The 26,419-nt window shown below is 45.0% G+C and overlaps 1 protein-coding gene across 1 annotated transcript in view; it reads left to right on the top strand.

The window, feature by feature from the left end:
* SEC62 (SEC62 homolog, preprotein translocation factor) overlaps window positions 1–26,419 on the top strand; it is an 86,033-nt gene that overhangs the window by 47,019 nt on the left and 12,595 nt on the right. Inside the window, exons 2-7 of the mRNA XM_038743268.1 lie at window positions 236–344; window positions 9,263–9,368; window positions 18,675–18,885; window positions 23,785–23,877; window positions 25,100–25,160; window positions 26,125–26,244. Of these exons, the coding sequence (XP_038599196.1) occupies window positions 236–344; window positions 9,263–9,368; window positions 18,675–18,885; window positions 23,785–23,877; window positions 25,100–25,160; window positions 26,125–26,244 (700 nt within the window). The remainder of the gene's footprint in view (window positions 1–235; window positions 345–9,262; window positions 9,369–18,674; window positions 18,886–23,784; window positions 23,878–25,099; window positions 25,161–26,124; window positions 26,245–26,419) is intronic.

Raw genomic sequence — 26,419 nt, 5'->3', positions numbered from 1 at the left:
TTTGAAACAGCGTGGGCAAAAATGGGAATTTTAGGCACGTGAATGTAAGCACAGGTCAAAATACCTCTTCTCCAAATTAAGCATCGTCACGTCATTTCTCCTTTATCGGCTTTTAGGCTGCTCTAGAGTCCTTCCCGCCGCATCTCCCCAGGATCTCCTTTTTCATTGCACGGTTTACAGTATTTACCTTGAGTGAAGTGAATTTTGCACTGATTTAGCCTTTTTTCCTTTGCAGGAGGTTGGCGAGCCATCCAAAGAGGAGAAGGCCATCGCCAAATACCTACGCTTCAACTGTCCAACCAAGTCCACCAATATGATGGGTCACCGAGTGGATTATTTCATTGGTAGGATTATCGCAACAATGTCACCTGTACAACTCTTCTAAATACCAGTCTTTTTTACGGGAAAAATGTTTCAAGTGTTTACACTTAACTCCTTAAATCATGATGCTGTGTAAACAATTTTAGATAGTCTGGTTATGCCCCCATATTATCTTTCATTTAATGCTTTTTCATCGAGAATGATGAGAATGATAGTATATTTTAAGTTTCCTGGGACTCTTAATCAATCAATCAATCAATCAACCGTATTTATTGAGTGCTTACTGTGTGCAGAGCACTGTACTAAGCGCTTGGGAAGTCCAAGTTGGCAACATATAGAGACAGTCCCTACCCAACAGTGGGCTCACAGTCTAAAAGGAGGAGACAGAGAACAAAAGCAAACATACTAACAGAATAAAATAAATAGAATAGATATGTACAAGTAAAATAAATAAATAGAGTAATAAATATGTACAAACATATATAAATATATACAGGTGCTGTGGGGAATGAAGTCACTTCTTGGTTCTGTATTTGTCACTGAAAGCAAGCATTTTTAGGAGGTCGTTGTAAGGGGAAAGAGTGGCCTTCCTGGCTGGGACTGGGGCAGGTGATCCAAGAATAAATAACGATGGCATTTATTAAGCGCTTACTATGTGCGAAGCACTGTTCTTAGCTCCGGGGAGGTTACAAGGTGATCAGGTTGTCCCACATGGGGCTCACAGTCTTAATCCCTATTTTACAGATGAGGTAATCAATCAATCAATCGTATTTATTGAGCGCTTACTGTGTGCAGAGCACTGTACTAAGCGCTTGGGAAGTACAAGTTGGCAACAGATAGAGACAGTCCCTACCCAACAGTGGGCTCACAGTCTACTGCAGCACAGAGAAGTTAAGTGACTTGCCCGACATCACACAGCTAAGTGGCAGCTAAATAAAGGTGCGGGGAGAGAAAAGTCATTCAGTCAGTTGTATTTATTGAGCACTTAAGAGAACAATATAACAGATATGTTCCCCTCCCACAGTGGGTTTACAGTCTAGAGGGGAAGACAGACATCAATATAAATAAATCAATTTCAGATATGCACATAAATGCCGTGGGGCTGGGAAGGGGGATAAATAAAGGGAGCAGCAAGTCAAGGTGATGCAGAAGGGAGTGGGAGAAGAGGAAAGGAGCACTAAGTCAGGGAAGGCCTCTCGGAGGAGATGGGCCTTCAGTAAGGTTTTGAACGGGAGGAGAGTCATTGTCGGGTGTGAGGAGGGAGGGCGTTCCAGGCCAGACGGGGCCGAAAGATTGGCGACAAGACAGCCAAGATCGAAGCACTTTGAGAAGGTTGTCAGATGCCAAATCGAGGCAATGATTCAAGGAGGCAGCAAGAGACTTAGTACAGTGCTTTGCACACAGTAATCAATCAATCATTCAATCAATCAATCGTATTTATTGAGCGCTTACTATGTGCAGAGCACTGTACTAAGCGCTTGGGAAGTACAAATTGGCAACATATAGAGACAGTCCCTACCCAACAGTGGGCTCACAGTCTAAAAGTAAGCACTCAGTAAATAGGATTGAATGAAAGAGACTGGTAGAGACACATAAGGAGAGGAGGCCCAGCACCCAGACAGATATAGGAAGACAGGTAACCTGGCTCTTAACCTAATTTAAGCCTGGCTCTTTTTTTTTTTAATGGCATTTATTAAGCGCTTACTATGTGTGAAGCACCGTTCTAATCACTGGGGAGGTTACAAGGTGATCAGGTTGGCCCATGGGGGGCTCACAGTCTTAATCCCCATTTTAAAGATGAGGTAACTGAGGCCCAGAGAAGTTAAGTGACTTGCCCAAATAATAATAATAATAATGGCATTTATTAAGTGCTTACTATGTGCAAAGCACCGTTCTAAGCACTGGGGAGGTTACAAGGTGATCAGGTTGTCCCACGGGGGGCTCGCAGTCTTCATCCCCATTTGACAGATGAGGTCACTGAGGCCCAGAGAAGTTAAGTGACTTGCCCAAATAATAGTAATAATAATAATAATGGCATTTATTAAGCACTTACTATGTGCCAAGCACCGTTCTAAGCACTGAGGCGGTTACAAGGTGATCAGGTTGTCCCACGGGGGGCTCACAGTCTTAATCCCCATTTTACAGATGAGGTCACTGAGGCCCAGAGAAGTGAAGTGACTTGCCCAAAGTCACACAGCTGACAATTGGCGGAGCCGGGATTTGAACCCATGACCTCTGACTCCAAAGCCCGGGCTCTTTCCATTGAGTCACGCTGCTTCTCTATCCAAGTGGCGTTTGCTCGCCAGCTGTGGCAGCAGCGAGAGAGTGTTGCTCAGTGGAAAGAGCATGGGCTTTGGAGTCAGAGATCATGGGTTCAAATCCTGGCTCTGCCACTTGTCAGCTGTGTGACTTTAGGCAAGTCACTTCACTCCCCCGCACCCTCTGCTCCTCTGCCGCTAATCTCCTCACTGGGCCTCGTTCTCTCCTGTCCCGCCATCGACCCCGGGCCCACGTCATCCCCCGGGCCTGGAATGCCCTCCCTCTGCCCCTCCGCCAAGCTAGCTCTCTTCCTCCCTTCAAGGCCCTACTGAGAGCTCACCTCCTCCAGGAGGCCTTCCCAGACTGAGCCCCTTCCTTCCTCTCCCCCTCGTCCCCCTCTCCATCCCCCCCATCTTACCTCCTTCCCTTCCCCACAGCACCTGCATATATGTATATATGTTTGTACATATTTATTACTCTATTTATTTTACTTGTACATATCTATTCTATTTATTTTATTTTGTTAGTACGTTTGGTTTTGTTCTCTGTCTCCCCCTTTTTAGACTGTGAGCCCACTGTTGGGTAGGGACCGTCTCTATATGTTGCCAACTTGTGCTTCCCAAGCGCTTAGTCCAGTGCTCTGCACACAGTAAGCGCTCAATAAATACGATTGATTGATTGATTCTCTGTGCCTCAGTTCCCTCATCTGGAAAATGGGGATGAAGACGGTGAGCCCCACGTGGGACAACCTGTTCACCTTGCAATCTCCCCAGCGCTTAGAACAGTGCTTTGGATATAGTAAGCGCTTCATAAATGCTATTTAAAAAAAGAGAGAGAAAGAGGCTTCCCCTTCTGGCGGACCCACCTCCATGTTGCAGAGCAGGGCACAAACTCATCCCTGGAGGCTCTTGGTTTGGCCATCCCGCATTCACACTTCCGAAGTTTTGGCAGTAGAGGTTGGTGGTGGGTAGAGTGGGCAGCGTTGGCTGTTTTTATGTTCATTCTCCCTCTCTCTCTCTCTCTGTCTCATTATTTCTCTCCATCCCCCCACCCCTTTCTTACCCCCGTGCCTTGCCACCCCCCCAAGATGGCCGATCTCGATTGCCACATTCAGGCGATGAGACCAGGGCCGGGAATTTGTGAGGCGGTCATTTTACCAAAATGGGCCTCAAGGGCATAATAATAATAATAATGGCATTTATTAAGCGCTTACTATGTGCAAAGCACTGTTCTAAGCGCTGGGGAGGCTACAAGGTGATCATGTTGCCCCACGGGGGGCTCACAGTCTTCATCCCCATTTTACAGATGAGGAAACTGAGGCCCAGAGAAGTGAAGGGACTTGCCCAAAGTCACAAAGCTGACAAGTGGCAGAGCCGGGATTTGAACCCGTGTCCTCTGACTCCAAAGCCCGGGCTCTTTTCCACTGAGCCACGCGGCATCCGCTCAGGTTCCCGGAAAATGAGTGACCGGTGTCACGTAGGTCGGCTGGAATGTGATGACGGCCTCCCTACAACGTGACTGTCTGGATGCAGCCCCTTGGGGGGTCGGAAGAAGTCGGGGGGTCTGCGCGTGGAGCATCCAGTTCGGAGGTGCCGTGGTGCGAGTCACCATCATCATCATCATCATCAATCGTATTTATCATCATCATCATCAATCGTATTTATTGAGCGCTTACTATGTGCAGAGCACTGTACTAAGCGCTTGGGAAGTACAAATTGGCAACATCTAGAGACAGTCCCTACCCAGCAGTGGGCTCACAGTCTAAAAGGGGGAGACAGAGAACAAAACCAAACATACTAATAAAATAAATAGAATAGATATGTACAAATAAAATAAATAAATAAATAAATAGAGTAAAAAAAATATGTACAAACATATATACATATATACAGGTGGTGTGGGGAAGGGAAGGAGGTAAGATGGGGGGATGGAGAGGGGGACGAGGGGGAAAGGAAGGAAGCGCTTACTTTACTTTATTGAGTGCTTACTGTGTGCAGAGCACTGTAGTAAGTGCTTGTGAAGTACAAGTTGGCAACATATAGAGACAGTCCCTACCCAACAGTGGGCTCACAGTCTAAAAGGGGGAGACAGAGAACGAAACCAAACATATTAACAAAATAAAATAGAATAGATACGTACAAGTAAAATAGAGTAATAAACATGTACAAACATATATACATATATACAGGTGCTGTGAGGAAGGGAAGGAGGTAAGATGGGGGGATGGAGAGGGGGACGAGGGGGAGAGGAAGGAAGGGGCTCAGTCTGGGAAGGCCTCCTGGAGGAGGTGAGCTCTCAGCAGGGCCTTGAAGGGAGGAAGAGAGCTAGCTTGGCAGATGGGCAGAGGGAGGGCATTCCAGGCCCGGGGGAGGACGTGGGCCAGGGGTTGATGGCGGGACAGGCAAGAACCAGGTACGGTGAGGAGATTAGCGGTGGAGGAGCGGAGGGTGCGGGCTGGGCTGGAGAAGGAGAGAAGGGAGGGGAGGGAGGAGGGGGCGAGGGGATGGACAGCCTGGAAGCCCAGGGTGAGGAGTTTCTGCCTGATGCGCAGATTAGCCCGGCATTCTCTAAGAACGAAAGCCCCGCGTTTAGGAGAGCCGGCCTCACACATCTCTCCAGCCGTGGGGTTTATTGCCAATGACTGTGACTCCAGAGGGTCTCCTTGTATCAGAATGCCACACACTCTACCTTTTAGCATCTCCCGTCCTTGGAAGGGAGTTCTTTTCCTTAGTCCGGTACTGCCCATTGTGCACTCAGAAGAAGGGAGAGGGCACGTAGTATTTATTAAGGCCCCGTAGGAGCATATTGAGGAGGTTCTTTGTGTTCTTTGCAAAAAGATTTGGCTAACTGGGCTTTTCCCATGTCTATTCCTTCTCTTTTTCCGAAATCAAATTGTCCCCCGTCTACCTCTTAAGGTTCATTTGGCGTAGTTTCGAGCAACCTTTTTTGTGGTCTGTAAAGATTTCCTACCAACTGGCCAATGATGAAAATCCATTCTTAGAGTGGTATTGCCGTTAGAATAAGGGTTTGGAAGGCCTAATTGAATTTGTAACTTTGGATTCAATAGACTGTGAGCCCACTATTGGGTAAGGACTGTCTCTGTGTGTTGCCAACTTGTACTTCCCAAGCGCTTAGTACAGTGCTCTGCACACGGTAGGCGCTCAATAAATACGATTGATGATGATGATGATGATGATGACTGAGCCCCTTCCTTCCTCTCCCCCTTGTCCCCCTCTCCATCCCCCCATCTTACCCCCTTCCCTTCCCCACAGTACCTGTATATATGTATATATGTTTGTACATATTTATTACTCTATTTATTTTACTTGTACATATCTATTCTATTTATTTTATTTTGTTAGTATGTTTGGTTTTGTTCTCCGTCTCCCCCTTCTAGACTGTGAGCCCACTGTTGGGTAGGGACTGTCTCTATATGTTGCCAACTTGGACTTCCCAAGCTCTTAGTACCGTGCTCTGCACACAGTAAGCGCTCAATAAATGTGATTGATTGATTGTCTCTGTATGTTGCCAACTTGTACTTCCCAAGCGCTTAGTACAGTGCTCTGCACACAGTAAGAGCTCAATAAATATGATTGATTGATTGATTCAATACTGGTTACATATGCTTTATTCTGGTGAGTGTTCGTAACATGTAAGTAGCGTTAAGGGAAAGAGTGTTAGACAATGTAGAGTGTTCCTTAGAAAATGATGTAAGGAAGTGCATTAAATGCAGTCCCCGGGTCCAAAAAATTGGCCGCTACAATATAAATGTATTTTTAAAAGTACAGCAGAGTATACTTACATGATCAAATAGAAATACAAAAATGTGCTAATAATGAAGGTATTTTTGGGGTGTGGGGGGAGTGTGTATGTGAGGATATAGATATCTGTGTATTTATATGTATATATAATTCACTCATTCATTCAATCGCATTTATTAGGGCTTACTGTGTGCAGAGCACTGTACTAAGCACTTGGGAAGTACAAGTTGACAACATAATAATAATAATAATAATAATAATAATAATAATAGTAATAATGGTATTTGTTAAGTGCTTACTATGTGCCAAGCAGTGTTCTAAGCACTGGGGTGGATACAAGATAATCAGGTTGTCCCGCGTGGGACTCACAGTCTTAATCCCCATTTTACAGATGAGGGAACTGAGGCACAGAGAAGTGAAGTGACTTGCTCAAAGATATATATATATATCTTTGTACTAAGTACAAAGCGGAGATATATATATATATATCTCCCATCTGGCAAAAGTCACCTTGTGCTAACACCGCAGATGTTGTTAATTGTTGTTGCCTGTGCTAAATAGGCCTGTCCCGTTGTTGGGTAGGGACCGTCTATATATGTTGCCGATTTGTACTTCCCAAGCACTTAGTACAGTGCTCTGCACACAGTAAGCGCTCAATAAATATAATTATTATTAATAATAATAATTATTATTATTATTGTTTGGATGAATGAATGAAAATGGGCTCTGGTCTCTCAATTCAAGGCAAGCAAATTACTTCGAAGGGAAGGAAAGAGCTTAGGGTTAACACTGCAGCATCTAGAAGTGAGAGAGGGCTGTAAACGGTACCATCATTAAAACTCAATAGCTCTACTGCCAAAGATAACAATAATAATAATAATAATAATAATGGTATTTGTTAAGCACTTACTATGTGCCAAGCACTGTTCTAGGCACTGAGGTAGGTGCAAGGTAATCAGGTTGTCCCACGTGGGGCTCACAGTCTTCACCCCCATTTTCCAGATGAGGTAACTGAGGCCCAGAGAAGTAAAGTGACTTGCCCAAGGTCACATAGCAGACAAGTGGCAGAGCCGGGATTAGAACCCCCGTCCTCCAACTCCTAAGCCACGCTGCTTCTCAGATCAGCGCGTACCTTTTGATTTCCACGTGCATGCTGATTTTAAAATGAAGATAATAGGGAAGAATACATCGTTACACAGGAGCTATTTTAACAATTTAGATATAAGCCTTCAAGGTCAAATCAGTAAGCACAAACCTAATTTCAAAGTCTAAGGGAACCCACGACAGAACCACGGGGAAAGTTCTGGTCAGCTGCTGATTTGGTAGATACAGAGACAAAATAGCAGTTTTTCATCACTGCCTTGTTAAGTACTTGTACTTCCCAAGCGCTTAGTACAGTGCTCTGCACACAGTAAGCGCTCAATAAGTACGATTGAATGAATGATGAATGAAAGTACTGATTTAAGTTAAGCTCTTTGTTAAGTAAGAGCCCGGGCTTGGGAGTCTGGGGTCACGGGTTCTAATCCTAGCTCTGCCACTTGTCAGCTGTGTGACTTTGGGCAAGTCACTTCACTTCTCTGTGCCTCAGTTCCCTCATCTGTAAAATGGCCTTCCCACACTGAGCCCCTTCCTTCCTCTCCCCCTCGTCCCCCTCTCCATCCCCCCATCTTACCTCCTTCCCTTCTCCACAGCACCTGTATATATGTATATATGTTTGTACGTATTTATTACTCTATTTATTTATTTCTTTATTTTACTTGTACATGTCTATTCTGTTTATTTTATTTTGTCAGTATGTTTGGTTTTGTTCTCTGTCTCCCCCTTTTAGACTGTGAGCCCACTGTTGGGTAGGGACTGTCTCTATATGTTGCCAATTTGTACTTCCTGAGCACTTAGTACAGTGCTCTGCACATAGTAAGCGCTCAATAAATACGATTGATTGATTGATTGATTGATTGATGGGGATTAAGTGAGCCCCCCGAAGGACAACCTGATTACCTTGTACCACCCCACCCCCAGTGCTTAGAACAGTGCTCGGCACCTAGTAAGCGCTTAAAAAATGCCGCCATCATCATCATCATCATTATTATTATTATTATTATTACTGATGCTATTGTTAAAACAAAAAGAAAGAAAACCAAAGGTACGCAGTCAGTAGCCGCAAGTAGGTTTCTACATTAGCTTCTCTTCAGTTCTCCTTCTGAAAGGGAATTTGAGGTAGTGACTGTACTTTCTATCCCCCTTCTAGACTGTGAGCCCGCTGTTGTGTAGGGACCGTCTCTATATGTTGCCAACTTGTACTTCCCAAGCGCTTAGTACGGTGCTCCGCACACAGTAAGCGTTCAATAAATACGATTAATATAATATATGCTTGAGTGGTTGATTACTTGAATTTTGCTTTTCAAATACAGGCTGTAAAAGCATCATTCTTGGGTCAAGTGAACTTTGACTATATTTGAGTATACATTGCCATTTGGAAATTTACCAGGCTGCAAAATAGACCAACCCATTAGAAGAGGGCCTGATACCTGGAATTTAGTAGTATCGCCAAATTAAACATTTATGTACTTTAAACTGCTATTTCAGAAGCAGTCTCAGTGGTCAGAGTGTCTTGTATGGCCACAATATCAGGATATTAGGAAAGTATAGGATTTAAACTTAAAGGCATCACCTTAGCGGAAAACTGTCCACTAGCAAATATGAAATATGGTTTAAAGTTGTGATCTGGGTTTTTGTATTGATTTATGCGTGTGTCTATGTCTATATATATGGCAGTATTGTATATATGATATATATTTTATATATAATATGGCCCTTTTAGTAGGTAGAAAACAACTGTTGCTAAAACTAACCTACTCATCGAGTAATTATTTTCAAGATTGTGGTCTTCCAATTTTAGCACAATTTTTCTTTTCCCGTAGCCTCAAAAGCAGTGGAATGCCTCTTGGACTCCAAGTGGGCAAAGGCCAAGAAAGGAGAGGAAGCCTTATTCACAACTAGAGAGTCCGTGGTTGACTATTGCAACAGGTAGTGTATTCACTGTTTTCATTTTTGCACTTTGATTTTAAAATCTCCATGCCTCGTGAATATGGTCCGTCCCCAATGTGAAGCATCCCCCTTATGATTCCTTATGAGTTTGACACATAACCAAAGAAGTGACTGTTGTGAATGATTTGAAGATCGCGGTATGAACTCCAGTTTAAAAATCTCATCTAATAAACCTGAGGATCTGCGTTGGACTTAGTGATGACCCGGTTTGCTAAAACACACCCATTGAATGTGCCCGGGAAAAGGTGTCTTTTCATCTCCTTTCCTTCCTCTTCTGCCCCCCTCCCCTTCTCCGTCCTCTACCTGGAATTAGTGATTAACAGGTGCAACCCCTTGCTCTGAGATTAAAGTTTGACCAAGAGGCAGGCATTGCTACATTCGCAGGAATACAGAATATAGTCGAGTCATTTGCATTCCGGTTATCTGAATTTTAGGTATCATGTCCAGTAAAGAACTCCTCATCTTCCCACCCAAGCCTTGTCCTCCCCCTGAGTTTCCCGTCACTACAGACGGCACCACCACCCCTGTGTCACAAGCCCCTAACCTTGGCATTGTCTTCGATTCAACTCATATATTCAGTCCGTCAGTTCTTCCTCCACAGCATCAGCAAAATCCACCCTTTCCTCTCCATGATGATGATGCATTTATTAAGCGCTTACTATGTGCAAAGCACTGTTCTAGGCGCTGGGGAGGTTACAAGGTGATCAGGTTGTCCCATGGGGGGCTCACAGTCTTGATCCCCATTTGACCTGTATACATGTATATATGTTTGTACATATTTATTACTCTATTTATTTTACTTGTACATATCTATTCTATTTATTTTATTTTGTTAGTATGTTTGGTTTTGTTCTCTGTCTCCCCCTTTTAGACTGTGAGCCCACTCTTGGGTAGGGACTGTCTCTATATGTTGCCAACTTGGACTTCCCAAGCGCTTAGTACAGTGCTCTGCACACAGTAAGCGCTCAATAAATACGATTGATGATGATGATGATTTAACTCATATATTCAGTCCGTCAGTTCTTCCTCCACAGCATCGGCAAAATCCACCCTTTCCTCTCCATGATGATGATGATGATGATGCATTTATTAAGCGCTTACTATGTGCAAAGCACTGTTCTAGGCGCTGGGGAGGTTACAAGGTGATCAGGTTGTCCCATGGGGGGCTCACAGTCTTGATCCCCATTTGACCTGTATACATGTATATATATTTGTACATATTTATTACTCTATTTATTTTACTTGTACATATCTATTCTATTTATTTTATTTTGTTAGTATGTTTGGTTTTGTTCTCTGTCTCCCCCTTTTAGACTGTGAGCCCACTGTTGGGTAGGGACTGTCTCTATATGTTGCCAACTTGGACTTCCCAAGCGCTTAGTACAGTGCTCTGCCCACAGTAAGCGCTCAATAAATACGATTGATTGATTGATTGATTCAACTCATGTATTCAGTCCGTCAGTTCTTCCTCCACAGCATCGGCAAAATCCACCCTTTCCTCTCCATGATGATGATGATGATGATGCTGCATTTATTAAGCGCTTACTATGTGCAAAGCAATGTTCTAGGCGCTGGGGAGGTTGCAAGGTGATCAGGTTGTCCCACGGGGGGCTCACAGTCTTAATCCCCATTTGACCTGTATATATGTTTGTACATATTTATTACTCTATTTTACTGGTACATATCTAGTCTATTTTATTTTGTTAGTATGTTTGTTTTTTTTCTCTGTCTCCCCCTTTTAGACTGTGAGCCCACTCTTGGGTAAGGACTGTCTCTATATGTTGCCAACTTGTACTTCCCAAGCGCTTAGTCCAGTGCTCTGCATACAGTAAGCGCTCAATAAATACGATTGATTGATTCAACTCATATATTCAGTCTGTCAGTCCTTCCTCCACAGCATCGGCAAAATCCACCCTTTCCTCTCCATGATGACGATGATGCTGCTGCATTTATTAAGCGCTTACTATGTGCAAAGCACTGTTCTAGGCTCTGGGGAGGTTGCAAGGTGATCAGGTTGTCCCCCGGGGGGCTCACAGTCTTAATCCCCATTTGACAGATGAGGGAACCGAGGCACAGAGAAGTGACAAAGTCACACAGCTGACAGTTGGCAGAGTCGGGGACCTCTGACTCCAAAGCCCGGGCTCTTTCCACTGAGCCACGCTGCTTCTCTCCATCCAAACTGCTAGTACGTCGATCGAAGCACTTATCCTATCCTGCTGTGATTACTGCATCCGCCTCCTCGCAGACCTCCCTGCCTCCCGTCTCTCCACCCTCCGGGCCGTACTTCATTCTGCCGCCTGGATCATTTTTCTACAAAACCACTCAGTCCGTGTTTCCCCACTCTTCAAGAACCACCAATGGTCGCCCATCCGCCTCCGCGTCAAACGGAAACTCCTTTCCTGAGAGAACTCAATCTCCTCACCCCCTCCTATCTTACCTGTCTGATTTTCTACTACAACCCAGCGCGCTTACTTCACTCCTCACCGTTTATCTCTGGCCTGGAAATCCCTCTCTCTCCAAATCCAAAAGACGATCACTCTCCCCACCGTCAAAGCTTTATTGAAGCCTTCTCCACCTCAGCCCTCATTTCCTCTTCTCCCTTTCCCTTCTCCTCTGCCCTTAACCTTGGATTTATTTGCATCCTTTACCCTCAGCCCCGCTACACTTAAATAATACCCATAATTTATTTTAATTTAATGTCTTTCTCCCCTTTGGACTGCAAGCTCCTTGTAGGCAGGGGATGTGTCTACCAAACTGTTACTATACCCTATCAAATACTGTGTCCAGTTCTCTGCACATATTAAGCACTCAATAAATGCCGTGGATTGATTGAACCGACTGGTTACTGGCTAGAGGGATAATACAAAAAAAAAGCGATAACCAAATTATGCGTGGTCCTGTCGAAGATGCGTAATCGCTGTTTCACTGAAAAGTAGTGAAATATTATTAGTCTGATGAATGGCCTTTGTAGTGTATTTTGAAGTGGACTCGGTGCAGACTGTATCCTGGGAGGGAAATGATCAAATCTTCCTTGGGAAGCAGCGTGGCTCAATGGAAAGAGCCCGGGCTTTGGAGCCAGAGGTCACGGGTTCAAATCCCGGCTCCGCCAACTGTCAGCTGTGTGACTTTGGGCAAGTCACTTCACTTCTCTGGGACTCAGTTCCCTCATCTGTAAAATGGGGATTAAGACTGTGAGTCCCCTGTGGGACAACCTGATCACCTTGTAACCTCCCCAGCGCTTAGAACAGTGCTTTGCACATAGTAAGTGCTCAATAAATGCCATCATCATCATCATTATTATTATTATTCCTTAAGTCTGCTTGCCCAAATGAGACCATTAATGGCCGCTGATTTAATATTCACTCTCGTCTGACAGCCTTGGCTGGAATATTTGACCAAAAAAAAAGCTTTATAAATGCTGGAAATGGAGTGCGATCTAGACAGCGAAACTCTGGGTAGAAAATTTTCAAAAAATGTAGTGTGATCTAGACAGAGAAACTCTGAGTAGAAAATTTTCAAAAAATGTTCATAATTCATTCATATTTATTCGTAGTTATTGAGCACTCACTATTTTGTTTTCCCCATTCTCGAAGAGGTGGTGCAAAAAAGCTGTAAGGGTCACTCTTAAGTATTTGAATAGAAAAGCAGGATAAATGGAGCTGCGGCTTGACTGATAGTACATAACGTATCCATAATTTGGAGTGAAAGGTGTGTTATAATTTCACAATTTAAGAAACAAAAGGAAACTACATTTTCTAGTATTAAGTTCGGGATTTGAAAGGTTTCTGAAATCTTTGTGAGAAAGTTTGAGTCATCTAACCCAGTACTTTTTTTCCCCTTAATTTTAGGAAGTAGATTTATTACAGAAGGTTCAATATTATCCCCCATTCGCGGTTTCTTCGAATGTAGAGAACGCTTTTCTCCGATCTAGCCATTAATAGTCATTTTTGAAAATGAAGAAGGGTGGTGGGTGGTTTTGAGGAATTTAGGTAACATTTGACTTGGCAGCCGAGAATCTCGATGGTAATATTTAGCAATTGTAAAGCTCATTTCGTGCGTGTCACGGTCATAGACTGTGCCAAAAGTCTTGTCCCTCCAGGCTCAAGACACAAACATAATAATAATCATAATTTTAATATTTGTTAAGCGCTGAACATAATGAGAACCAACCAGTCAGCGTCGTATTTATTGGGTGCTGACTGTGGGCAGAGCACTGTCCTAAGCGCTTGGAAGTGTACAGTATAGCAGAGTTGGTGGATACACTCCCTGCCCACAACGAGCTTACAATCTAGAGGGGGATCCAGACGTTAAACTCACCGAATAGTGTTTTGCCAGAAGATAGCAAAAAGGACTTTATGTTTGGGTTTCTTGGGGCGTGTGTTCCTTGCCAAAAGGGAGAAGTGGAAAAGGGAGTCATTGCTCAATTTTACGTTCATCATCATCAATCGTATTTATTGAGCGCTTACTATGTGCAGAGCACTGTACTAAGCGCTTGGGAAGTACAAATTGGCAACATATAGAGACAGTCCCTACCCAACAGTGGGCTCACAGTCTAAAAGGAAGAGGAAAGGAAGAGGAAAAGGAAAGGAAGAGCTGTTCAAGAGGAACAGCTGTTTTTACCACACAGGGTGGCTCTTTCCCTGACCAAGCTTCCGATTCATTCATTCATTCATTCAATCAATCGTATTTATTGAGCGCTTACTGTGTGCAGAGCACTGTACTAAGCGCTTGAGATGTACAAGTCGGCAACATATAGAGACGGTCCCTACCCAACGGCGGGCTCACAGTCTAGAAGGGGGAGACGGACAACAAAACAAAACATGTAGGCAGGTGTCAAAATCGTCAGAATAAATAGAATTATAGCTATATGCCCATCATTAACAAAATAATTAGAACAGCGTGATCGACAAATAGGGGGCAAAATAAGTTAACCAATGTAAGTCGAGAACCCAAGGTGGTGACGCAGATAGGAAAAATGACTCGGAGACATGAGTTCAGATTCGGCCGCAGGGTTCGAGGCCCAAGGTGGTGACGCAGGTAGGAAAAGTGACTCGGAGACGTGAGTTCAGATTCGGCCGCAGGGTTCGAGAACCCAAGGTGGTGACGCAGGTAGGAAAAATGACTCGGAGACATGAGCTCAGATAGAGGAGTAGAGATAGGAAAGCTGACTGATGGCCCATTCACCTCCCGAGAGGTACGATCTTCCGATCTTCCCCGTGTTTTGGGGCTCGTGACTCCTCCTGACTCCTGGCTGGGCTCCAGAGAGAGGAAAAAGAGAAGAAAAGTAGAAAAAGAGAACTTGTGGAAGCACTTGGACAGAGATGTCTTCTATGTCTAAGACTCCTCCCCCTCCCCACAGCACCTGTATATATGTATATATGTTTGTACGTATTTTTTTTTTGATGGCATTTATTAAGCGCTTACTATGTGCAAAGCACTGTTCTAAGCGCTGGGGAGGTTACAAGGTGATCGAGTTGTCCCACGGGGGGCTCACAGTCTTAATCCCCATTTTTACAGCTGAGGGAACTGAGGCTCAGAGAAGTGAAGTGACTTGCCCGAGGTCACACAGCAGACTTGCGGAGGAGCCGGGATTCGAACCCATGACCTCTGACTCCAAAGCCCGGGCTCTTTCCACTGAGCCACGCTGCTTCTATTTATTACTTATTTTATTTTTATTACTCTATTTTATTACTATTTTATTATTTTATTTATATATTTATTTATTTTATTTATTTTATCTATTTTATTATTTTATTTGAGTATTTATTACTCTATTTTATTTGTACATGTTTATTCTATTTATTTTATTTTGTTAATATGTTTTGTTGTCTGTCTCCCCCTTCTAGACTGTGAGCCCGCTGTTGGGTAGGGACTGTCTCTATCTGTTGCCCACTTGTACTTCCCAAGAGCTTAGTCCAGTGCTCTGCACACAGGAAGCGCTCAATAAATACGATTGAATGAATGAATGAATGTTAAGCGCTTACTGTGTGCCAAGCACTGTACTGAGTGCTGGGATAGATTCAGGATAATTCATTCATTCATTCAATCATATTTATTGAGCGCGTAGTGTGTGCAGAGCACTGTACTAAGCGCTTGGGAAGTACAAGTTGGATAATGATGTTAAGCGCGTACTGTGTGCCAGGCACTGTACTGAGTGCTGGGATAGATTCAGGATAATTCATTCATTCATTCAATCGTATTTATTGAGTGCTTAGTGTGTGCAGAGCACTGTACTAAGCGCTTGGGAAATACAAGTTGGATAATGATGTTAAGCGCTGACTGTGTGCCAGGCACTGTAGTGAGCGCTGGGATAGATTCAGGATAATGAGGTTGGACAGGGTCCCCATCCCACATGGGGAAGTGGCCAGGATTTGGGAGCTGCCGTTGGGCTCTTCCTCCCTGGCTTGGGACATGTAAGGAAAAGGGGTCGCCATTTCCCAAGTTACGAATAATAACAATAATAATAATAACGATGATGGTATTTGTTAAGCACTTCCTATGTGCCAAGCACTGTTCTAAGCACTGGGGTAAATACAAGTTAATCAGATTGTCCCACGTGGGGCTCACAGTCTCAATCCCCATTTTACAGATGAGGGAACTGGGGCACAGAGAAGTGAAGTGACTTGCCCAAGGTCACACAGCTGACAAGTGGCAGAGCGGGGATTAGAACCCATGACCTCTGACTCCCAAACCCGGGCTCTTTCCACTAAGCCACGCTGCTTTTGAGTTATTCAAGTTATTCTGAGTAACTGCAGGCAAAAAGGAGCCCTTTTTTGTTCTCCCATTTGAAAGTGCTGAACCCCATGTAGCATTCATTCATTCAGTCGTATTTATTGAGCGCTTACTGTGTGCAGAGCACTGTACTAAGCGCTTGGGAGGTACAAGTTGGCAACAGTTAGCACTGTTTTAGGAGCGGGCAGACAGATCTGTCAGAGGGATTTGTGCTTCTGGGCATTCCCGTCAACTCAGATGCCTCATGACCTAATAATAACAATAATAATAATAACAATAATAGTATTTGGTAAGTGCTTATATGTACCAAGCACTGTTCCAAGCCCCGGGGTAGATACAAGGTTCGAATCCCAGCTCCGCCACATGTCTGTTGTGTGACCTTGGGGAAGTCACTTAACTTCTCGGAGCCTCAGTTCCCTCATCTGTAAAATGGGGTTAAGACTGTGAGCCCCACGGGGGACAACCTGATCACCTTGTATTTCCCCCAGCACTTAGAACAGTGCTTTGCACATAGTCAGCGCTTAACAAATGCCATTATTGTTATTATTATTATTATTATTATTATTATTGGACACAGTCCCTATCATCATCATCATCATCAATCGTATTTATTGAGCGCTTACTATGTGCAGAGCACTGTACTAAGCGCTTGGGAAGTACAAATTGGCAATATATAGAGACAGTCCCTACCCAGCAGTGGGCTCACAGTCTATCCCATGTGGGGCTCACATTCTTAATCCCCATTTTATAGATGAGATAACTGGGGCACAGAGAAGTAAAGGGACTTGCTTAAGGTCGTTGTTGGGTAGGGACCGTCTCTATATGTGGCCGATTTGTACTTCCCAAGCGCTTAGTACAGTGCTCTGCACGCAGTAAGCGCTCAATAAATACGACTGAATGAATGAACAAGGTCACCCAGCAGACAAGTGGTAGAGCCAGGATTAGAACCCATGACCTTCAACTCCCAGAGCCATACTCCATCCACTTCACCATGCTGCGGGAAGCGAGAATGGCCTGTGAGCCCGCTGTTGGGTAGGGACCGTCTCTCTATGTTGCCAACTTGTACTTCCCAAGCGCTTAGTACAGTGCTCTGCACACAGTAAGCGCTCAATAAGTACGATTGAATGAATGAAAGTGCCCAGGCTTGGGAGCCAGAAGAGCTGGGATCTAATCCCAGCCCTGCCAGTTGCCTGCGGTGTGACCTTAGGCGAGTCACTTAACTGTTCCGGGCCTCGGTTTCCTCATCTGTAAGATGTAGGATCGATATTTCTTCTCCCCACTACTTAGACTGTGAGCTCCAAGGGGGACAGATATTGTGTCCAAGCAGCGTGGCTCAGTGGAAGGAGCCCGGGCTTGGAAGTCATAGGTCATGGGTTCGAATCCCAGCTCCGCCGCCTGTCAGCTGTGTGACTTTGGGTAAGTCACTTCACTTCTCTGGGCCTCAGTTCCCTCATCTGTAAAATGGTGGTTAAGACTGTGAGCCCCACGTGGGACTTTATCACCGTGTCTCCTCCCCGGCGCTTAGAGCAGTGCTTGGCACATCGTAACCGCTTAACAAATGCCGTCATTGTTATTATTATTATTATCATTTTTAGACTGTGAGTCCACTTTTAGACCGTGAGCCCACTGTTGGGCAGGGACTGTCTCTATATTTTGCCAATTTGTCCTTCCCAAGCGCTTAGTACAGTGCTCTGCACACAGTAAGCGCTCAATAAATACGATTGATGATGATTATTATCATTAGTAATAATGATAATGAGAGAAGCAGCGTGGCTCAGTGGGAAGAGCCCGGGCTTTGGAGTACGGGGTCATGGGTTCAAATCCCGGCTCCGCCAATTGTCAGCTATGTGACTTTGGGCAAGTCACTTCACTTCTCTGTGCCTCAGTTGCCTCATCTGTAAAATGGGGGTGAAGACTGTGAGCCCCCCGTGGGACAACCTGATCACCTTGTATCCTCCCCAGCGCTTAGAACAGCACTTTGCACATAGTGAGCTACGCGCTTAGTACAGTGCTAAGCGCTGTACGCTTAGTACAGTGCTAAGCGCTTAGTACAGTGCTCTGCACATAGTAAGCGCTCATTAAATGCGATTGATGATAGTGAGCGCTTAATAAATGCCATTATTAGTAGTAGTAGTAGTAGTAGTATCCTCCCCAGTACTTAGAACAGCGCTTGGCACATAGTAACCGCTTAACAAATGCCATCATCATTATTATTATTACTATTATCATTATTATTAATCAACTTGTACCTCCCCCTGCACTCAGAACCGCGCTTAACGTGTAGTCAGCACTCAACAAATAAAATAATAATAACGCCGTTAGTGAGGCTGTGTTGAGACCTTGTATTTGTAAAAGCGGGCCTTCGGAAAAATAGAAAAAAATGGGAGTCGGCTGGGAACGTGAAGCGCTTCAAGCATAAATTGGAAGTCCGTAATTGGAATAATTGGAATACCGTAGCACGCCGATGGTCATTCAGTATATCAAATCAGTGACTTTCTGTCAGTCTGTTGGTTTTGATCATCTGAAAATGTCTCAATGTTGTATTTGTTGAAGACTGCTGAAGAAACAGTTCTTTCACCGGGCCCTGAAGGTGATGAAAATGAAACCCGAAAAGGACACAAAGAAAGAAAAGGAGAAAAGCAAGGCCGAAAGTGGGAAAGAAGAAGAGAAGAGGAGCAAGAAAGAAAGTGCCAAGGAGGAGAAAGGGAAGAAGGAGAAAGAAAAGGAAAAGAAAAAGGATGGGGAAAAGGAAGAGTCCAGAAAGGTGAGTTAGAGCCGCAGAATGGGGTTAGCAGCAACTGGGTATTTGTGGCTGCTGTAAATTACTAGCGTGCCTTCAGTTTCTGAATGGTGACTATAATAATAATGATAATAACAATGATGGGTGGCATTTATTAAGCGCTTACTATGTGCAAAGCACTGTTCTAAGCACTGGGGTGGTTACAAGGTGATCAGGTTGTCCCATGGGGGAGGCTCACAGATTTCATCCCCATTTGCCAGATGAGGGAACTGAGGCCCAGAGAAGTCTAGCACTTACAACAGTGGCTTTGCACATAGCAAGCGCTCTATAAATGCCATCATTATCATTATTATTATTATTAAGTGACTTGCCCAAAGTCACACAGCTGACAGTTGGCAGAGCCGGGATTTGAAACCGTGCCCTCTGACTCCAAAGCAAGCACTTAATATGTGCAGAGCACCGTTCTAAGCGCTTGGGAGAGGACGATACAAGGGAATAAGCAGACGCCTTCTCATAAGTGACACAGAGAAGCAGCGTGGCTCGGTGGAAAGAGCCCGGGCTTGGGAGTCAGAGGTCGTGGGTTCAAATCCGGGCTCCGCCACTCGTCAGCTGTGGGACTTTGGGCAAGTCACTTCACTTCTCTGGGCCTCAGTGACCTCATCTGTAAAATGGGGATTAAGACCGTGAGCCCCACATGGGACAACCTGATCACCTTGTAAATTCCCCAGCGCTTAGAACAGTGCTCTGCACATAGTAAGCGCTTAATAAATGCCATTATTATTATTATTTCCAGAGCCACGCTGCTTCTTGCCAACTTGTACTTCCCAAGCACTTAGTACAGTGCTCTGCACACAGTAAGCGCTCAATAAATACGATTGATTGATTGATTCTCCGTGCCACTTATGAGAAGGCGTCTGCTTATTCTCTTGTATCAGCCTCTCCCAAGCGCTTAGAACAGTGCTCTGCACATACTAAGTGCTCAGTAAATCCCACTGATGGATTAATTTCTTCGTCGCACGGTGACATCATTTCTCTGTGGCCGCTTCTAGAGTGGGCAAAGGTGCACCACTCTCCTTTTTGTGGCATTCATTCATTCAATCGTATTTCTTGAGCGCTTACTACATGCAGAGCACTGGACTAAGCGCTTGGGAAGTCCAAGTTGGCCACATCTAGAGAGGGTCCCTACCCAACAGCGGGCTCACAGTCTAGAAGGGGGAGACAGACAACAAAACAAATTAACTAAATAAAATGAGTCGAAGAAATATGTACAAGTAAAATAAATAAATCAATAGAGTAATAACAGCGGGCTCACAGTCTAGAAGGGGGAGACAGACAACAAAACAAATTAACCAAATAAAATGAGTCGAAGAAATATGTACAAGTAAAATAAATAAATAGAGTAATAACAGTGGGCTCACAGTCTAGAAGGGGGAGACCAGACAACAAAACAAATTAACAAAATAAAATGAGTCGAAGAAATATGTACAAGTAAAATAAATAAATAAATAGAGTAATAAATACGTACAAACATATATACAGGCAGTAATGTATGTCTCGACGGCAAGAAAATGCTAAGCCGGGTGAGTTCTTCCGCCCGCCCCCAGCCCCCCAGCAGTTATGTGCACAGCTGTAATTTATTTATTTGTGTTGCTGTCTGTCTCCCCCACTCTAGACCGTAAGCTTGTTGCGGGCAGGGACTGTGTCTGTTTATCATTGTATCGTACTCTCCCAAGCGCTTAATACAGTGCTCTGCACACAGTAAGCGCTCCATAAACACTGTTGAATGAACGAATAATAGAGACTGGGCTAGCACTGTAATAACTTGAGAATATTGATTTATTTTACTTGTACATATTTATTCTATTTATTTTATTCTGTTAATATGGTTTGTTGCGTTGTCTGTGTCCCCCTTCTAAACTGTGAGCCCGCTGTTCGGTAGGGACTGTCCAAGACGGAACTCCTCGTCTTCCCTCCCAAACCCTGCCCTCTCCCTGACTTTCCCATCTCTGTTAACGGCACTACCATCCTTCCCGTCTCACAAGCCCGCAACCTTGGTGTCATCCTGGACTCCGCTCTCTCATTCACCCCTCACATCCAAGCCGTCACCAAAACCTGCCGGTCTCAGCTCCACAACATTGCCAAGATCCGCCCTTTCCTCTCCATCCAAACCGCTACCCTGCTCATTCAAGCTCTCATCCTATCCCGTCTGGACTACTGCATCAGCCCAGCCCGCACCCTCCGCTCCTCCGCCGCTAATCTCCTCACCGTACCTCGTTCTCGCCTGTCCCGCCATCGACCCCCGGCCCACGTCCTTCCCCGGGCCTGGAATGCCCCCAATCCCTCTGCCCCTCCGCCAAGCTAGCTCTCTTCCTCCCTTCAAGGCCCCGCTGAGAGCTCACCTCCTCCAGGAGGCCTTCCCACACTGAGCCCCTTCCTTCCTCTCCCTCTCGTCCCCCTCTCCACCCCCCCATCTTACCTCCTTCCCTTCCCCACAACACCTGTATATATGTATATATGCTTGTACATATTTATTACTCTATTTATTTTATTTGTACATATCTATTCTATTTTATTTTGTTAGTACGTTTGGTTTTGTTCTCCGTCTCCCCCTTTTAGACTGTGAGCCCACTGTTGGGTAGGGACTGTCTCTACGTGTTGCCAACTTGTACTTCCCAAGCGCTTAGTACAGTGCTCTGCCCACAGTAAGCACTCGATAAATACGATTGATTGATTGATTGAGGAATCCCAGAGCCTGGTTGTCTAATGTGAGCAGTGAATTCAGCCAGGGCTACCAAGACAACCCGCTGCTGGGGCACGGTGCCTCTGCACGGCATCGACTGATTGCCTTCCACTCCCTAGCCACTGGCCAAGCTTCTGCTCGACTCTCCCTCCCTTAGTCGAGACTGGTAGAGGACTGGAAACTCTCCAGCTGCGACCCTGAGAGCGGGTTAAGCGCTTACTCTGTGTCAAACACTCTTCTGACCGCTGGAGTAAATACAGATTAATTAGGTCAGACACAGTCCCTGCCCCACTTGCAGGCCACAGTCTAGACTGTGAGCCCGTTGTTGGGTAGGGACCCTCTCTATATGTTGCCCACTTGTAGTTCCCAAGTGCCTAGCACAGTGCTCTGCACAAAGTAAGCGCTCAATAAATACGATTGAATGAATGAATAAGTGGAGTCTTGTTAATCAGAGTGGTATTTATTGAGTGCTAAGCACTTGGGAGAGTGCAATACAACAGAATTAGCAGACACGTTCCCTGCCCCTAATAATCTGACAGCAGAATAAGCAGACACGTTCCCTGCCCTTAATAAGCTTACAGACATTCATTCATTCAGTCCAAAGTTGGGGGCTCATCTGTCATCCCAGCATCATAGAATTCCTGAATATTTTTTTTACGGTCGACAGTCACAGTGATTTTTTTGTCCCGTTGTCCTCCGGGTTATGTTGCATTAGCTGCATTTGACCCGCTGTTTCTGAATCAGTGTCTTTGCACCATTTTCCAGCCCGTGCTTTACAAAGTGCTCTGCACATTGGAAATGCATAGAGGTGTTACCGATAAATAAAAATAAGTGGGAAAAAATGGAGCGGCAGAGAGCTTTAAAGCCAAGGCTCTTGCAGGAACCTATTTCCCAAGTCTCTCACCTCACTGTGTTAAGTATAACTGGAGAGGTGTAAAAAAAAAAATGTTCTTTTGGAGCATGCTGACTAGTTCTGAATTTGATCCAATCAGTCAATGCCATTTATTGAGTGCTTACTTTCACTCATTCATTCATTCAGTCGTATTTCTTGAGCGCTTACTGTGTACTAGGCGCTTGGGAAGTACAAGGCGGCAACATCTAGAGACGGTCCCTACCTAACAACGGGCTCGCAGTCTAGAAGGGGGAGACAGACAACAAAACAAAACACGTGGACACAGGTGTCAAGTCGTCAGAACAAATGAATTATGTGCAGAATACGATACTGAGCACCTGGGACACTTCATTCATTCATTCAATCGCATTTATTGAGCGCTTACTGTGTGCAGAGCACTGTACTAAGCGCTTGGGAAGTCCAAGTTGGCCACATATAGAGACGGTCCCTACCCAACAGTGGGCTCACAGTCTAGAAGGGGGAGACAGAGAACAAAACATATTAACAAAATAAAATAATTAAAATAAATATGTACAATAAAATAAATAAATAAATAAATAAATAAATGGGCAATAAATAGACACTTATGTACCCTCAATACTTATGCATATGTGTTATTCAGATAGGCATTCAATTATTTATCTGGCCAGTTCCCATTTGTAAATATTTTTATGTCTGTCTCCTCGGTGTGGGAAGCCACCGTGCCTCGTAGCCAGGCAGCGTGAGAAGCAGCCTGGCTCAGTGGAAAGAGCCTGGACTTTGGAGCCGGAGGTCATGGGTTCAAATCCCGGCTCCGTCACTTGTCTGCTGTGTGACCTTGGGCAAGTCACTTCACTTCTCTGGGCCTCAGTTCCCTCATCTGGAAAATGGGGATGAAGACTGTGAGCCCCTCGTGGGACAACCTTGATTACCTTGTATCCCCCCAGCGCTTAGAACAGTGCTTGGCACATAGCGCTTAACAAATACCAACATTATTATTATTCAATAATAATAATAATAATTATGGTGTTTGTTAAGCGCTTACTATGTGCCAAGCACTGTTCTAAGCGCTGGGGGGGGATACAAGGTAATCAAGCGCTTAACAAATACCAACATTATTATTATTCAATAATAATAATGATGGCATTTGTTAAGCGCTTACTATGTGCCAAGCACTGTTCTAAGCGCTGGGGAGGTTACAAGGCGATCAGGAACAATACTGCTTTTTGTTGCCAGTACAGTCAAGGTGACTCTCGAGCAGTATGTTTTACCTTGATATTGCTACATTTTTCCTGGACATTCCTTTCCATAGGATGAGACCCCAGGAACACCCAAGAAAAAGGAAACAAAGAAAAAGTTTAAACTCGAGCCCCATGAAGATCAAGTTTTCCTGGATGGGAATGAGGTAACAATCGTTTTCAATAATGGAAAGCGTACTTTTCAAGAGAAGATTGGAGGTATGAGTGACTGTAAGCTCATTGTGGGCGGGGGAACGCGTCTACCAACTCTCTTGTATTGCACTCAAGCCTTTAGTATAGTACACTATGCACGGTAAGGGCTCAGCAACTACTATTTATTGAAACAGTTCCCAAGAAATGAGGTGAACACATCAGGAGGCCCTGTGTTTAAACAGCTCCGGCAGGTATCAGTCGGCATCTGGGTGGGGCAGAGGGATATTTGTGAATCCCACAGGACCCGTTGCTTAAAAGCCTCGGCAAACCGTTTAAATCCAAACGTATCACTATTACAGCGATAGTGTAATGGGAAAACTGGTGCTGAGCGACTGCGCTTTCGAATGAGATCTTCTGTAAAGCTCCGTCACGCATGTCGGAGGAAAGGGAGAAAGGACTTTTAGACTGTGAGCCCACTGTTGGGTAGGGACTGTCTCTATATGTTGCCAATTTGTACTTCCCAAGCGCTTAGTACAGTGCTCTGCACATAGTAAGCGCTCAATAAATACGATTGATGAGGAGGAGGATGCTCAACCCCCTCTGGCTCTAAGGTGGCATTCTATGCAATTAACACGTTTGTGGTAATAAGCGCTTAGAACAGGGCTTGGCACTTAGTGCTGAACAAATACCATCATTATTATTATGTTTACACTGCCTAGGCATTTACCCAGTGTAAGTACCCTCCATTCTTCCCAACGTGTGTTTCAGTAGGGAATTTTGGAGCCTATCGGCAGATTTGCTTTGCACATAGTAAGCGCTTAATAAATGCCATCATTATTATTATTTGTGCAGACCTCCGGGTCAGAGGGAGGGTGCGAATGTCCTTCTGACAGGATATGTCTTTCTGCATAGAACATGAAGTAGGAAGAAAGGCCGTGTGGGGCCCTCCTCCTCCTACAGCGTGACTTCCTGAGGAACTAGGAAAGCCGAGTGTAGTTTCCATTCAAAGGCCTTTTTTTTTTTTTTTTTGCTCGAGCAGAATGTGTGGATTTGGACCATTCAAGTTAATTTTGAGTTGGTCCCACCTTCCCGGTACTCCCTTGGTTTCGAATTCTCGCCTAACTGAGCTTTTTGTAACGAAGCATTCAACCTTGGATTTAATTCGGTATTGTTCCATAGAAGTGAATTGTCTGACGGGCTGTGAAAACCTTTTTATCTTCTCGGTGCTAATTCTAGGTATATGTGTGGATCTATGACCCAGTTCACTTTAAAACATTTGCCATGGGACTGATTCTTGGTAAGTAAGAAGGGCGTCCTTGAATAACCGCAGTTCAGCTTTGAAGCAGGTGAACAAATCCGAACGTTTGCGGGTTTTACCGGACGGGGCCTACTCTCGTGACGTGAAATAACCGAGCCCGGATCGTCCACTTTGGGGACGATCCACTTCCTTTCTCCCTCCATGTTCTCACCCAAGCACTTCCCCAGGAAGGGCTAGAGCAGTTTCTCTCCCCTTCTGTCAGCCGGCCGTTCACGATACCGTTTTATACGTGCACTCGATCTCTCTCTCTCTCTGTTATCCACCTTCCTCCAAAAATAAAGCAAGTGTAAACCCCTCCCCGTCCCAGGCTCCCTCAGACTCGCCTCCTGCTCTGTTAATCAGCCTCGTCTTCCCGCAAAAAAAGAAACGTGCTGGATTTTTCTCCAGCAGCCAGAACACAGCTATCCCCTTGGCCTTCACTGGGGCGTTTCAGCAGGGGAGCATTTTGTCTAACAATTAAAACTTTAATGGGAGATGAAGACATTTATTTCAGGACAGTAATCGGGACCTGACCACATTTTCAAGTGGCCCTAGCGTTGATTTTGGCGCAGGTTCAGAAGTCACACTAATCCTTTTCCATTTGAATAATTAGAGTTTGGGTTACGAAAGGGAATCCTCTCCTTCAGGGAAAGAAGGCAGATTTGACCAGCTCGTGAATTAGTAAGAAGTGCTTGGAAATGGCAAGAAACCGTCATCACCTGGGTAGCCAAGATCCAATCTGGCACCAAGATGTGGTTCTTTAGTGGCACGTTTTATCTGACGGGGGAGAACCTTGCGTGGCGTTATCAGATACCCCCTCCCGACCTCTTCTTAGCACAGTTTACCGCCCCGCGAGAGCGTGAGGAACACCCTGCCAGTCTTCTTTGTGAAAATTGGCATCGAGTCATTGGAATTTGGCATTGAGGCGTGCGCGTGTCTCTCTCTCTCTCTGCCCCCGTTGCAGTGATCGCCGTGATAGCCGCAACGCTCTTCCCACTCTGGCCAGCGGAGATGCGAGTGGGTGTCTATTACCTAAGTGTCGGAGCGGGCTGTTTTGTAGCCAGCATTCTCCTCCTTGCCGTTGGTAAGTGGGGTTCCCATTTACGTTGGGTTCCTCGGGCTCAACAGTTCTTGCGGGGTAAATTCCGCGGAGAACCGAACGGGTCCGTGGGGCTGGCTGCCAGCCACAGGGTACCCCGGGGAAACGGCGGATTGGGTGAGGGACCCCTTCGGGTGAGCCCCCTCTGCACACAGGAAGC

Source organism: Tachyglossus aculeatus, chromosome 1 (assembly GCF_015852505.1).
Source record: "Tachyglossus aculeatus isolate mTacAcu1 chromosome 1, mTacAcu1.pri, whole genome shotgun sequence".
NCBI lineage: Eukaryota > Metazoa > Chordata > Mammalia > Monotremata > Tachyglossidae > Tachyglossus > Tachyglossus aculeatus.
This window is presented reverse-complemented; position numbering and strand designations above follow the sequence as displayed.